Source organism: Oncorhynchus clarkii, chromosome 12 (assembly GCF_045791955.1).
Source record: "Oncorhynchus clarkii lewisi isolate Uvic-CL-2024 chromosome 12, UVic_Ocla_1.0, whole genome shotgun sequence".
NCBI classification, from domain to species: domain Eukaryota; kingdom Metazoa; phylum Chordata; class Actinopteri; order Salmoniformes; family Salmonidae; genus Oncorhynchus; species Oncorhynchus clarkii.
The window spans coordinates 94,571,324-94,585,271 of NC_092158.1; the positions used below are offsets into that span (position 1 = coordinate 94,571,324).

The 13,948-nt window shown below is 46.1% G+C and overlaps 2 protein-coding genes across 2 annotated transcripts in view; both read left to right on the forward strand.

The window, feature by feature from the left end:
• Window positions 1-8,210, forward strand: part of LOC139421680 (DNA topoisomerase 3-alpha-like) — a 47,196-nt gene extending 38,986 nt beyond the window's left edge. Inside the window, exons 17-19 of the mRNA XM_071172771.1 lie at window positions 420-542; window positions 6,663-7,393; window positions 7,829-8,210. Of these exons, the coding sequence (XP_071028872.1) occupies window positions 420-542; window positions 6,663-7,393; window positions 7,829-7,986 (1,012 nt within the window). The 3' untranslated portion in view covers window positions 7,987-8,210. The remainder of the gene's footprint in view (window positions 1-419; window positions 543-6,662; window positions 7,394-7,828) is intronic.
• Window positions 8,211-9,232: 1,022 nt separating this feature from the next.
• The window catches only part of LOC139421683 (FLII actin remodeling protein), a 76,498-nt gene continuing 71,782 nt past the window's right edge, over window positions 9,233-13,948 (forward strand). Inside the window, exons 1-2 of the mRNA XM_071172773.1 lie at window positions 9,233-9,716; window positions 12,941-13,051. Of these exons, the coding sequence (XP_071028874.1) occupies window positions 9,654-9,716; window positions 12,941-13,051 (174 nt within the window). The 5' untranslated portion in view covers window positions 9,233-9,653. The remainder of the gene's footprint in view (window positions 9,717-12,940; window positions 13,052-13,948) is intronic.

Consider the following 13,948-nt stretch of genomic DNA (forward strand, 5'->3'; position numbering starts at 1 on the left):
TTGTGAAGGAGGGAAGGTTTGTTTTGTTATTGTGAAGGAAGGTTTGTTTTGTTGTTGTGAAGGAAGGACAGTTCGTTTTGTTGTTGTGAAGGAGGGAAGGTTTGTTTTGTTATTGTGAAGGAAGGTTTGTTTTGTTGTTGTGAAGGAAGGACAGTTCGTTTTGTTGTTGTGAAGGAAGGAAGGTTTGTTTTGTTGTTGTGGAGGAAGTACGGTTCGTTTTGTTGTTGTGAAGGAAGGTTCGTTCTGTTTTGGGGAAGGAAGATTTGTTCTGTTGTTCTTCCTCAACAACTTTTTCTCTGAACTTTTCCAAACTGACATTTTGACCACTTTCACAACATTTTACCCAACGTCTTGGAGGGTATACAATCGTAGTCTGCTTCTCTGCTATTCAATATCTTCCAATCCTCTCTCTCTAACAGGAAGTACCTGGCCTGCGTTGGTTACCCAGAATGCAAGTGTTCCGTGTGGTTTCCGGACACGGTATTAGAGGTCAACAGAGACGAGTCTGTCTGTCCCACCTGTCAGCCTCGCCCCGTTCACATGTAGGTATCGGTCTGTCTGTCTGTTATACCTGTCTGTCTGTCTGCCTGCTTGTCTGCCTGCCCGCCCTGATGGTAGTGGAGACAGTGATATAAACCAGCCACATCAAAGAGTCCTGATGGAGACATCAGTACAGATATCTTGGTATTGTCCTTGATAGCAAACTGAGTTTTGAAGCCAATCTGAGGAATCTCTCCAGTTTCAGAGTGGACGAGGCCCTGATGACCGTCTGTTACAGATGGTTAATTTAGTCCATTCTAACGTTCAGGGCCGTCTGTTACAGATGGTTCATTTAATCCATTCTAACATTCAGGGCGTCTGTTACAGATGGTTCATTTAACCCATTCTAACATTTAGGGCCTTCTGTTACAGATGGTTCATTTAATCCATTCTAACATTCAGGGCCGTCTGTTACAGATGGTTCATTTAATCCATTCTAACATTCAGGGCCGTCTGTTACAGGTGGTTCATTTAATCCATTCTAACATTCAGGGCCATCTGTTACAGATGGTTAATTTAACCCATTCTAACATTCAGGGCCGTCTGTTACAGATGGTTAATTTAACCCATTCTAACATTCAGGGCCGTCTGTTACAGATGGTTCATTTAATCCATTCTAACGTTCAGGGCAGTCTGTTACAGATGGTTCATTTAACCCATTCTAACATTCAGGGCCGCCTGTTACAGATGGTTAATTTATTCCATTCTAACATTCAGGGCCGTCTGTTACAGATGGTTCATTTAATCCATTCTAACGTTCAGGGCCGTCTGCTACAGATTGTTCATTTAACCCATTCTAACGTTCATTGCCGTCTGCTACAGATGGTTCATTTAATCCATTCTAACGTTCAGGGCCGTCTGTTACAGATGGTTCATTCAGGGCCATCTGTTACAGGTGGTTCATTTAACCCATTCTAACGTTCAGGGCCGTCTGTTACAGATGGTTCATTTAACCCATTCTAACGTTCAGGGCCGTCTGTTACAGATGGTTCATTTAATCCATTCTAACGTTCAGGGCAGTCTGTTACAGATGGTTCATTTAATCCATTCTAACGTTCGGGGCCGTCTGTTACAGATGGTTCATTTAATCCATTCTAACATTCAGGGCCGTCTGTTACAGATGGTTCATTTAACCCATTCTAACATTCAGGGCCGTCTGTTACAGATGGTTCATTTAATCCATTCTAACATTCAGGGCCGTCTGTTACAGATGGTTCATTTAATCCATTCTAACATTCAGGGCCGTCTGTTACAGATGGTTCATTTAATCCATTCTAACATTCAGGGCCGTCTGTTACAGATGGTTCATTTAACCCATTCTAACATTCAGGGCCGTCTGTTACAGATGGTTCATTTAACCCATTCTAACGTTCATTGCCGTCTGTTACAGATGGTTCATTTAACCCATTCTAACGTTCAGGGCCGTCTGTTACAGATGGTTCATTTAATCCATTCTAACGTTCAGGGCCGTCTGTTACAGATGGTTCATTTAACCCATTCTAACATTCAGGGCCGCCTGTTACAGATGGTTAATTTATCCCATTCTAACATTCAGGGCCGTCTGTTACAGATGGTTAATTTAATCCATTCTAACGTTCAGGGCCGTCTGTTACAGATGGTTAATTTAACCCATTCTAACGTTCAGGGCCGTCTGTTACAGATGGTTCATTTATCCCATTCTAACATTCAGGCCCGTCTGTTACAGATGGTTCATTTAATCCATTCTAACATTCAGGGCCGTCTGTTACAGATGGTTCATTTAACCCATTCTAACATTCAGGGCCGTCTGTTACAGATGGTTCATTTAATCCATCTGCTGGCGCTACGGAGGCGTTTGTTTCCGTCATGTAAAAACTGTCCCACTGCCATTCTCCAGTGCTAATGCCAGATTCAGCAAATGACCTGTCTAACATCAAGTCGCTTGAGCTGAGGGGGAAGGGGTGGTCATTGTTGAGGGGGGAGGGGTGGTCATAGCTGAGGGGGGATGGGTGGTCATATTTGAGGGGGGAGGGGTGGTCATATTTGAGGGGGGATGGGTTGTAATATTTGAGCTGAGATGGGAGGGGTGGTCATAGCTGAGCTGAGGGGGAGGGGTGGTCATATTTGAGGGGGGAGGGGTGGTCATATTTGAGGGGGGAGGGGTGGTCATAGCTGAGCTGAGATGGGATGGGTGGTAATATTTGAGCTGAGGTGGGATGGGTGGTCATATTTGAGGGGGGATGGGTGGTCATATTTGAGGGGGGATGGGTTGTAATATTTGAGGGGGGATGGGTTGTAATATTTGAGGGGGGATGGGTGGTCATATTTGAGGGGGGATGGGTGGTAATATTTGAGGTGGGATGGGTGGTAATATTTGAGGGGGGATGGGTTGTAATATTTGAGGGGGGATGGGTTGTAATATTTGAGGGGGGATGGGTGGTCATATTTGAGGGGGGATGGGTGGTAATATTTGAGATGGGATGGGTGGTAATATTTGAAGGGGGATGGGTTGTAATATTTGAGATGGGATGGGTGGTAATATTTGAGGGGGGATTGGTGGTCATATTTGAGATGGGATGGGTGGTAATATTTGAGCTGAGGTGGGATGGGTTGTAATATTTGAGGGGGGATGGGTTGTAATATTTGAGGGGGGATGGGTGGTAATATTTGAGGGGGGATGGGTGGTCATATATGAGGGGGGATGGGTGGTCATATTTGAGGGGGGATGGGTGGTCATATTTGAGGGGGGATGGGTTGTAATATTTGAGGGGGGATGGGTGGTCATAGTTGAGGGGGGATGGGTTGTAATATTTGAGGGGGGATGGGTGGTCATATTTGAGGGGGGATGGGTTGTAATATTTGAGGGGGGATGGGTGGTAATATTTGAGGGGGGATGGGTGGTAATATTTGAGGGGGGATGGGTGGTCATATTTGAGATGGGATGGGTGGTAATATTTGAGCTGAGGTGGGATGGGTGGTCATATTTGGGATGGGTGGTAATATTTGAGGGGGGATGGGTGGTAATATTTGAGATGGGATGGGTGGTAATATTTGAGCTGAGGTGGGATGGGTGGTCATATTTGAGGGGCGATGGGTGGTCATATTTGAGGGGGGATGGGTGGTCATATTTGAGGGGGGATGGGTGGTCATATTTGAGGGGGGATGGGTGGTCATATTTGAGGGGGGATGGGTGGTCATATTTGAGGGGGGATGGGTGGTCATATTTGAGGGGGGATGGGTGGTAATATTTGGGATGGGTGGTAATATTTGAGGGGGGATGGGTGGTCATATTTGAGGGGGGATGGGTTGTAATATTTGAGGGGGGATGGGTGGACATATTTGAGGGGGGATGGGTGGTAATATTTGAGATTTGATGGGTGGTAATATTTGAGCTGAGGTGGGATGGGTTGTAATATTTGAGGGGGGATGGGTTGTAATATTTGAGGGGGGATGGGTGGTAATATTTGAGGGGGGATGGGTGATCATATTTGAGGGGGGATGGGTGGTCATATTTGAGGGGGGATGGGTTGTAATATTTGAGGGGGGATGGGTTGTAATATTTGAGGGGGGATGGGTTGTAATATTTGAGGGGGGATGGGTTGTAATATTTGAGGGGGGATGGGTGGTCATATTTGAGGGGGGATGGGTGGTCATATTTGAGGGGGGATGGGTGGTCATATTTGAGGGGGGATAGGTTGCAATATTTGAGGGGAGATGGGTGGTCATATTTGAGGGGGGATGGGTTGTAATATTTGAGGGGGGATGGGTGGTAATATTTGAGGGGGGATGGGTGGTCATATTTGAGGGGGGATGGGTGGTCATATTTGAGATGGGATGGGTGGTAATATTTGAGCTGAGGTGGGATGGGTGGTCATATTTGAGGGGCGATGGGTGGTCATATTTGAGGGGGGATGGGTGGTCATATTTGAGGGGGGATGGGTTGTAATATTTGAGGGGGGATGGGTGGTCATATTTGAGGGGGGATGGGTGGTCATATTTGAGGGGGGATGGGTGGTAATATTTGAGATGGGATGGGTGGTAATATTTGAGCTGAGGTGGGATGGGTGGTCATATTTGAGGGGCGATGGTTGGTCATATTTGAGCTGAGGGGGGTTGTCTTTGGATGCAACTCAGCATTCTTTGTCCTCCAAACACGACGAGTTGAGTTTTTACCAAAAAGTTATATTTTGGTTTCATCTGACCATATGGCATTCTCCCAATCTTCTTCTGGATCATCCAAATGCTCTCTAGCAAACTTCAGATGGGCATGGACATGTACTGGCTTAAGCAGGGGGACACGTCTGGCACTGCAGGATTTGAGTCCCTGGCGGCGTAGTGTGTTACTGATGGTAGGCTTTGTTACTTTGGTCCCAGCTCTCTGCAGGTCATTCACTAGGTCCCCCCGTGTGGTCCTGGGATTTTTGCTCACCGTTCTTGTGATCATTTTGACCCCACGGGGTGAGATATTGCGTGGAGCCCCAGATTGAGGGAGATGATCAGTGTTCTTGTATGTCTTCCATTTTGTTTCTGGTGTCCTTTGACAGCTCTTTGGTCTTGGCCATAGTGGAGTTTGGAGTGTAACTGTTTGAGGTTGTGGACAGGTGTCTTTTATACTGATAACAAGTTCAAACAGGTGCCATTAATACAGGTAACGAGTGGAGGACAGAGGAGCCTCTTAAAGAAGAAGTTACAGGTCTGTGAGAGCCAGAAATCTTGCTTGTTTGTAGGTGACCAAATACTTATTTTCCACCATAATTTGCAAATGAAATCATTAAAAATCCTACAATGTGATTTTCTGGATTTTATTTTCTCATTTTGTCTGTCATAGTTGAAGTGTACCTATGATGAACATTACAGGCCTCTCTCATCTTTTTAAGTGGGAGAACTTGCACAATTGGTGGCTGACTAAATACTTTTTTTGCCCCACTGTATATGACTCCTCCTGTCTCTTCCTCTGATATTTAATAAACTATCAATGGACTGGGACAGACTACTGTCTCCTCTGATATTTAATAACCTATCAATGGACTGGTACAGACTACTGTCTCCTCTGATATTTAATAACCTATCAATGGACTGGGACAGACTACTGTCTCCTCTGATATTTAATAACCTATCAATGGACTGGGACAGACTACTGTCTCCTCTGATATTTAATAACCTATCGATGGACTGGGACAGACTACTGTCTCCTCTGATATTTAATAACCTATCAATGGACTGGGACAGACTACTGTCTCCTCTGATATTTAATAACCTATCGATGGACTGGGACAGACTACTGTCTCCTCTGATATTTAATAACCTTAAATGGACTGGGACAGACTACTGTCTCCTCTGATATTTAATAACCTATCAATGGACTGGGACAGACTACTGTCTCCTCTGATATTTAATAACCTATCGATGGACTGGGACAGACTACTGTCTCCTCTGATATTTAATAACCTATCAATGGACTGGGACAGACTACTGTCTCCTCTGATATTTAATAACCTATCAATGGACTGGGACAGACTACTGTCTCCTCTGATATTTAATAACCTATCAATGGACTGGGACAGACTACTGTCTCCTCTGATATTTAATAACCTATCGATGGACTGGGACAGACTACTGTCTCCTCTGATATTTAATAAACTATCAATGGACTGGGACAGACTACTGTCTCCTCTGATATTTAATAACCTATCAATGGACTGGGACAGACTACTGTCTCCTCTGATATTTAATAACCTATCAATGGACTGGGACAGACTACTGTCTCCTCTGATATTTAATAACCTATCGATGGACTGGGACAGACTACTGTCTCCTCTGATATTTAATAACCTATCAATGGACTGGGACAGACTACTGTCTCCTCTGATATTTAATAACCTATCAATGGACTGGGACAGACTACTGTCTCCTCTGATATTTAATAACCTATCAATGGACTGGGACAGACTACTGTCTCCTCTGATATTTAATAACCTATCGATGGACTGGGACAGACTACTGTCTCCTCTGATATTTAATAACCTATCAATGGACTGGGACAGACTACTGTCTCCTCTGATATTTAATAACCTATCGATGGACTGCCCCCTGGGTGTAATAAAGACTACTCTACATGACTCCTCCTGTCTCTTCCTCTGCAGGTTAAAGTTGAAGTTCCGACGAGGCAGCCTCCCTCCCATGATGCCGCTGGAGTTTGTGGGCTGCATCGGAGGGTGTGACGAGACACTGAGGGAGGTGCTCAACCTCAAATATCTCAGAATGGGTGGAGGGGGGGTGGCGGGAGGAGTAGGAGGAGCTGTAGGAGGAAGAGGGGGAGCTGGGGGAGGAAGAGGAGCAGCTGGGGGAGGAAGAGGAGGAGGAAGGGGAGACACTGCAACCAATCAGCCTAGACCTCGCCCAGCCCCCAGACCGGACCCCCTGTCTCCCCAAGCCCCCAACCCCCCCTCCTCGTCCTGGCCCCCCCACCCTCGCCCTGACCCCCAGGCCCCACCCCCTGACCCCAGAGGTGGTGACGTCACAGTGTGTAACTGTGGGTCGGAGGCGGTCCTCCTCACCGTGAGGAAAGACGGCCCTAACCAGGGCAGACAGTTCTATAAGTGTTCCTCTGGAGGCTGTAACTTCTTCCTGTGGACCGACCAGCCCGACACTAACGTTTACCTTCCAGGCCCCCAGGGGGCGCCACCCAGCAGGCCACACCAGCCCCCCAGGAGCTCCGTGGGGGAGGTGGTTTGTAACTGCAGTGAGCCAGCGGTTCAGAGGACAGTGCAGAAGGAAGGACATAATAAAGGAAGAGTGTTCCATACCTGTGAGAAGCCCAGAGATCAACAGTGTGGATTCTTCCTCTGGGCTGACGAGAACATCCCACCACCAGGTAACGAAACACACGCTGTAACACACACACGCTGTAACACACACACTGTAACACACTGTAACATACACACACACACACACACTGTAACACACACACACACACACTGTAACACACACAAACTGTAACACACACACACACTATAACACACACACACACTAACACACACACACACACACACTGTAACACACACACACACACTGTAACACACACACACTCTGTAACACACACACTGTAACACACACACACACACTGTAACACACACACACTCTGTAACACACACACTATAACACACACACACACTGTAACACACACACACTATAACACACACACGCTGTAACACACACACACACTGTAACACACACACCCACTGTAACACACACATGCAGACACATACACCCACCCCCCATTGCTAACCTCTGTCTGTGTCTCTACCAGGTTCAGGTTCTGGAGGGGGAGACTGGGGTAAGAGGGGGAGGGAGACTGGGGGAGGAGGAGCCCCCCCCACCACCAAACCCCCCGCTACCAGGAAGCCCCGTACCTGTGGCATCTGTCACATGCCTGGACACACACGTGTCACCTGCCCTCAGCGCTGACCTTTAACCCCTGATCCCACTGCTGCCATGGAGATGCTCTGACCCCCGTGTGACCTTGTCCCCGACCTCTGAACTCTGATGTGACCGGGAAGCTCAGCGGTGGATGTTGTTGATATAAACACAGAACTAGAATGAGTTTACCTTCAACTCGCCCCTTAACCCTAAACATCAGGAGGGGATCCCAAACGGACCAGAGGTCAGCTTCTAGAGGTGTTAAACCAGGGTTCATTTGGGCCAGGAGTGGAGTGGGACCGGGTTCAGTCTGCCTGTGTCTCACCTCTGACAGAGAAACTGCATTTATATGACATGGAGAATAGATCAATATTTTACAGAGAAATAAAATAATGGATTTGAATGGTAATTTGTCCCCAATATGTAACATTGGCGTAAAGAATAGAATTGTAAATCCAAGTACCAGCTGGGAGGAGCCAGACGGGAGAAAGGTCCCCAATATGTAACACTGGCGTAAAGAATAGAATTGTAAATCCAAGTACCAGCTGGGAGGAGCCAGACGGGAGAAAGGTCCCCAATATGTAACATTGGCGTAAAGAATAGAATTGTAAATCCAAGTACCAGCTGGGAGGAGCCAGACGGGAGAAAGGTCCCCAATATGTAACATTGGCGTAAAGAATAGAATTGTAAATCCAAGTACCAGCTGGGAGGAGCCAGACGGGAGAAAGGTCCCCAATATGTAACATTGGCGTAAAGAATAGAATTGTAAATCCAAGTACCAGCTGGGAGGAGCCAGACGGGAGAAAGGTCCCCAATATGTAACATTGGCGTAAAGAATAGAATTGTAAATCCAAGTACCAGCTGGGAGGAGCCAGACGGGAGAAAGGTCCCCAATATGTAACATTGGCGTAAAGAATAGAATTGTAAATCCAAGTACCAGCTGGGAGGAGCCAGACGGGAGAAAGGGGAGATTAATACTGGTATTTTTGGATGTTCATATGAAATCACTGTTCCCAGCAATCTGGTGTCCTGTATTCTGTCTGACGAGTGCCTCTAAAATATCTCCCTTGTGTTGATTAATATTTACTAAGTTACAGTAGGAAGGACTTGTGTAAAAACGAATTAAATGGAATGGAAATGGGTGTTTTTATTGATTCGATCATAGCGGAGAGGAATAGGCGAAACTAGAATATCTTTGATCGTGACCACTTCATTATTGATTGATTGACTTCAGCGCGTTAAAGTTTCTATGGTTGAACCGGGCGCACCTCCCCCGGAGGGCTGTTCCGTTCCCAGGCCGCCAGGGTGTTTCCGGTCCCAGCAGCTGTTCTGTCAAATGTTTCTCATTTTAGCTAACCCTTTTCCTTAACTTAATTTTCCTAAACCTGCTGCGAAAAGTCAAATATTACGTTAATTTGACAAAAGCAGGATCCTTCACCAGGGTTTCCACTAATTACCACACCCACAAAGTCAAGTTACCACTGCCACATAGTTGTCTATAATCGCAAAAATTAATGAAAACAAAAATATGCCTTAATTTAATAATCTTAGGCGTAAGATTCCCAGTGTGAGTAAGGTTTAAAATCCAATTTTAAGAAGATAAAGGAGCTGTTTCTGACTTTGTGGCTGTGGTAACCAGTGTCTTCGCTCCGCCTGATAAACCAAACACCAACAGAGACTCGGCAGCGACGGACGGACGGTTTCCCGAAGCACAAATGGCTGCCACCGGAGTCCTTCCTTTTATCCGGGGGGTAGACCTATCTGGAAACGACTTCAAAGTAAGACAACAATAACAATAAACACGGTTATATTTTACCTTTCCGGACCATTATTCGTGACAGGTAAACGACAGGCAGTTAGTTAGCAGCCTGGTAGCTAACGACGTGCTAACCAAAACAGGAACACTACCAGGGCGTTAGCCAGCTGTGTGACTGTAGCTAACTAGCTGTGTGACTGTAGCTAACTAGCTGTGGGACTAGCTAACTAGCTGTGTGACTGGTCAGACTGTAGCTAACTAGCTGTGTGACTGTAGCTAACTAGCTGTGTGACTAGCTAACTAGCTGTGTGACTGTAGCTAACTAGCTGTGTGACTGTAGCTAACTAGCTGTGTGACTGTAGCTAACTAGCTGTGGGATTGTAGCTAACTAGCTGTGGGACTGTAGCTAACTAGCTGTGGGACTGTAGCTAACTAGCTGTGGGACTGTAGCTAACTAGCTGTGTGACTGGTCGGACTGTAGCTAACTAGTTGTGTGACTGGTCGGACTGTAGCTAACTAGCTGTGGGACTGGTCGGACTGTAGCTAACTAGCTGTGGGACTGGTCGGACTGTAGCTAACTAGCTGTGTGAAGCAGATACTGCTTATTATTTATGTATCTGTCCCGTTAGATGTTTTAAGTTAACATGGTCAGACAACACAGCTGAGAAGTATTTCTGCTTGTCTAGTTTAGGTTCCCCCCCCCCCCCCCCACCTCCCATGTGTCACCCAGGGGGAAGATGACATCACCAGGCTCTGAGCATGTGTTGTGATGTCATACTATTCAAACGTCCTCACTCATGTTATTCTTGGCTTCTCTCTCTATTTCTACAAACAACACTTCATGATTTTCTGCTGATAATCGGGGCGGCAGATAGCCTAGAGCTGTCAAGAGCGTTGGCCCAGTAACCGAAAGGTCACTGGTTTAAATCCCCGGAGCCGACGAGGTTAAAAACAATTATGTCGACATGCCCTTGAGCAAGGCACTTAACCCTAATTGTCAAGTTACTGTGGATAAAGAGCGTCTCCTCAATGACAAAATAATACTGTGATGTAGTTGGGTCTCTTTAAGTTGCCAGACTTAGTGCTTCTGCTGACTCTTTAGGGTTTAGTCTGTCCCAGATCTGTGCTGTTGTTAACCTGACATAGACCTAGTGTTGAGTCCCAGTCTGTTGTTAACCTGAGATAGACCTAGTGTTGAGTCCCAGTCTGTTGTTAACCTGACATAGACCCAGTGTTGAGTCCCAGTCTGTCTGGCCTGTTGGTAACCTGATGTAGACCTAGTGTTGAGTCCCAGTCTGTTGTTAACCTGACATAGACCCAGTGTTGAGTCCCAGTCTGTCTGGCCTGTTGGTAACCTGATGTAGACCTAGTGTTGAGTCCCAGTCTGTTGTTAACCTGACATAGACCTAGTGTTGAGTCCCAGTCTGTTGTTAACCTGACATAGACCCAGTGTTGAGTCCCAGTCTGTCTGGCCTGTTGGTAACCTGATGTAGACCTAGTGTTGAGTCCCTGTCTGTTGTTAACCTGACATAGACCTAGTGTTGAGTCCCAGCCTGTTGTTAACCTGATGTAGACCTAGTGTTGAGTCCCAGCCTGTTGTTAACCTGACATAGACCTAGTGTTGAGTCCCAGATCTGGCCTGTTGTTAACCCGACGTAGACCTAGTGTTGAGTCCCAGCCTGTTGTTAACCTGACATAGACCTAGTGTTGAGTCCCAGTCTGTCTGGCCTGTTAACCTGACGTAGACCTAGTGTTGAGTCCCAGTCTGTTGTTAACCTGACATAGACCTAGTGTTGAGTCCCAGCCTGTTGTTAACCTGACGTAGACCTAGTGTTGAGTCCCAGCCTGTTGTTAACCTGACATAGACCTAGTGTTGAGTCCCAGTCTGTTGTTAACCTGACGTAGACCTAGTGTTGAGTCCCAGTCTGTTGTTAACCTGACGTAGACCTAGTGTTGAGTACCAGTCTGTCTGGCCTGTTGTTAACCTGACATAGACCTAGTGTTGAGTCCCAGTCTGTTGTTAACCTGACATAGACCTAGTGTTGAGTCCCAGTCTGTCTGGCCTGTTGTTAACCTGACGTAGACCTAGTGTTGAGTCCCAGTCTGTTGTTAACCTGGCATAGACCTAGTGTTGAGTCCCAGCCTGTTGTTAACCTGACATAGACCTAGTGTTGAGTCCCAGTCTGTTGTTAACCTGATGTAGACCTAGTGTTGAGTCCCAGTCTGTTGTTAACCTGACATAGACCCAGTGTTGAGTCCCTGTCTGTTGTTAACCTGACATAGACCTAGTGTTGAGTCCCAGTCTGTCTGGCCTGTTGTTAACCTGACATAGACCTAGTGTTGAGTCCCAGTCTGTTGTTAACCTGACATAGACCTAGTGTTGAGTCCCAGTCTGTCTGGCCTGTTGTTAACCTGACATAGACCTAGTGTTGAGTCCCAGTCTGTTGTTAACCTGATATAGACCTAGTGTTGAGTCCCAGTCTGTCTGGCCTGTTGTTAACCTGACATAGACCTAGTGTTGAGTCCCAGTCTGTTGTTAACCTGACATAGACCTAGTGTTGAGTCCCAGTCTGTTGTTAACCTGATGTAGACCTAGTGTTGAGTCCCAGTCTGTTGTTAACCTGACGTAGACCTAGTGTTGAGTCCCAGTCTGTTGTTAACCTGATGTAGACCTAGTGTTGAGTCCCAGCCTGTTGTTAACCTGACATAGACCTAGTGTTGAGTCCCAGTCTGTTGTTAACCTGACATAGACCTAGTGTTGAGTCCCAGTCTGTTGTTAACCTGACATAGACCTAGTGTTGAGTCCCAGTCTGTTGTTAACCTGACATAGACCCAGTGTTGAGTCCCAGTCTGTTGTTAACCTGACATAGACCTAGTGTTGACAATGACAGCAGTGGGGTTAGCAAGAGCCCAAACACAGCTGGGACAGGCTAGCACTGTAGCGGGTTGGCCCCTAACCCTGTCTGTGTTTCTCGCTCTTCCTCTCTCTTCCTCTTCCCCTCTCTCACTCTCTCTTCCTCTCTCTTCCTCTTCCCCTCTCTCGCTCTCTTCCTCTTCCCCTCTCTCGCTCTCTTCCCCTCGCTTCCTTTTCCCCTCTTCCTCTCTCGCTCTCTTCCTCTCTCTCTCGATTCAATTCAAGGGGCTTTATTGGCATGGGAAACATGTTAACATTGCCAAAGAAAGTGAGGTAGATAATATACAAAAGTGAAATCAACAGCCTCTCTCTTCCTCCCCCCTGCCCCCCAGGGAGGTTACTTCCCTGAGCATGTGAAGTCTATGAGCAGTCTGAGATGGCTGAAACTCAACAGGACAGGCCTGTGTTATCTGCCAGAGGAGGTGGCTGCACTGCAGAAACTGGTGAGTACAGACTGTGGTGTCGACCCCATTTAGTCCACTGGTCCATAGGCTGTTGGTCCACTGACCATTTGTTAGTTGAGCAGTTACTAAATATTTTTTATGGCATGTGTTGATTGTTGCCTGTCTCAGGGGACTAATCCATTGCTGAGGCTGCTAGCAGTACATTTACTGTTAATTACCATTTATCTTCTGTTTGTTTTGTTACCAACATTTCTCTTCTATAATGTTTGTTTTGTTACCAACATTTCTCTTCTATAATGTTTGTTTTGTTACCAACATTTCTCTTCTATAATGTTTGTTTTGTTACCAACATTTCTCTTCTATAATGTTTGTTTTGTTACCAACATTTCTCGTCTATAATGTTTGTTTTGTTACCAACATTTCTCGTCTATAATGTTTGTTTTGTTACCATTTCTGTTAATGCATTCAGTATATTACTACTCCAGTCGTTTGCTGTTCTCGCTGTCGGAGTGTACGTACACGTTGTTTGCAGAGAGCACATCCATCCTAGGCTACACTTGTTGGTTTATTTCACTCCATTTACGAGTTGTCAATGTGTTGATTACACATAGAAGTAGACCTATAGACTACCTGATTACACATAGAAGTAGACCTATAGACTACCTGGCCCTGATTACACATGGAAGTAGACCTATAGACTACCTGATTACACATAGAAGTAGACCTATAGACTACCTGATTACACATAGAAGTAGACCTATAGACTTCCTGGCCCTGATTACACATAGAAGTAGACCTATAGACTACCTGGCCCTGATTACACATGGAAGTAGACCTATAGACTACCTGATTACACATAGAAGTAGACCTATAGACTACCTGATTACACATAGAAGTAGACCTATAGACTACCTGATTACACATAGAAGTAGACCT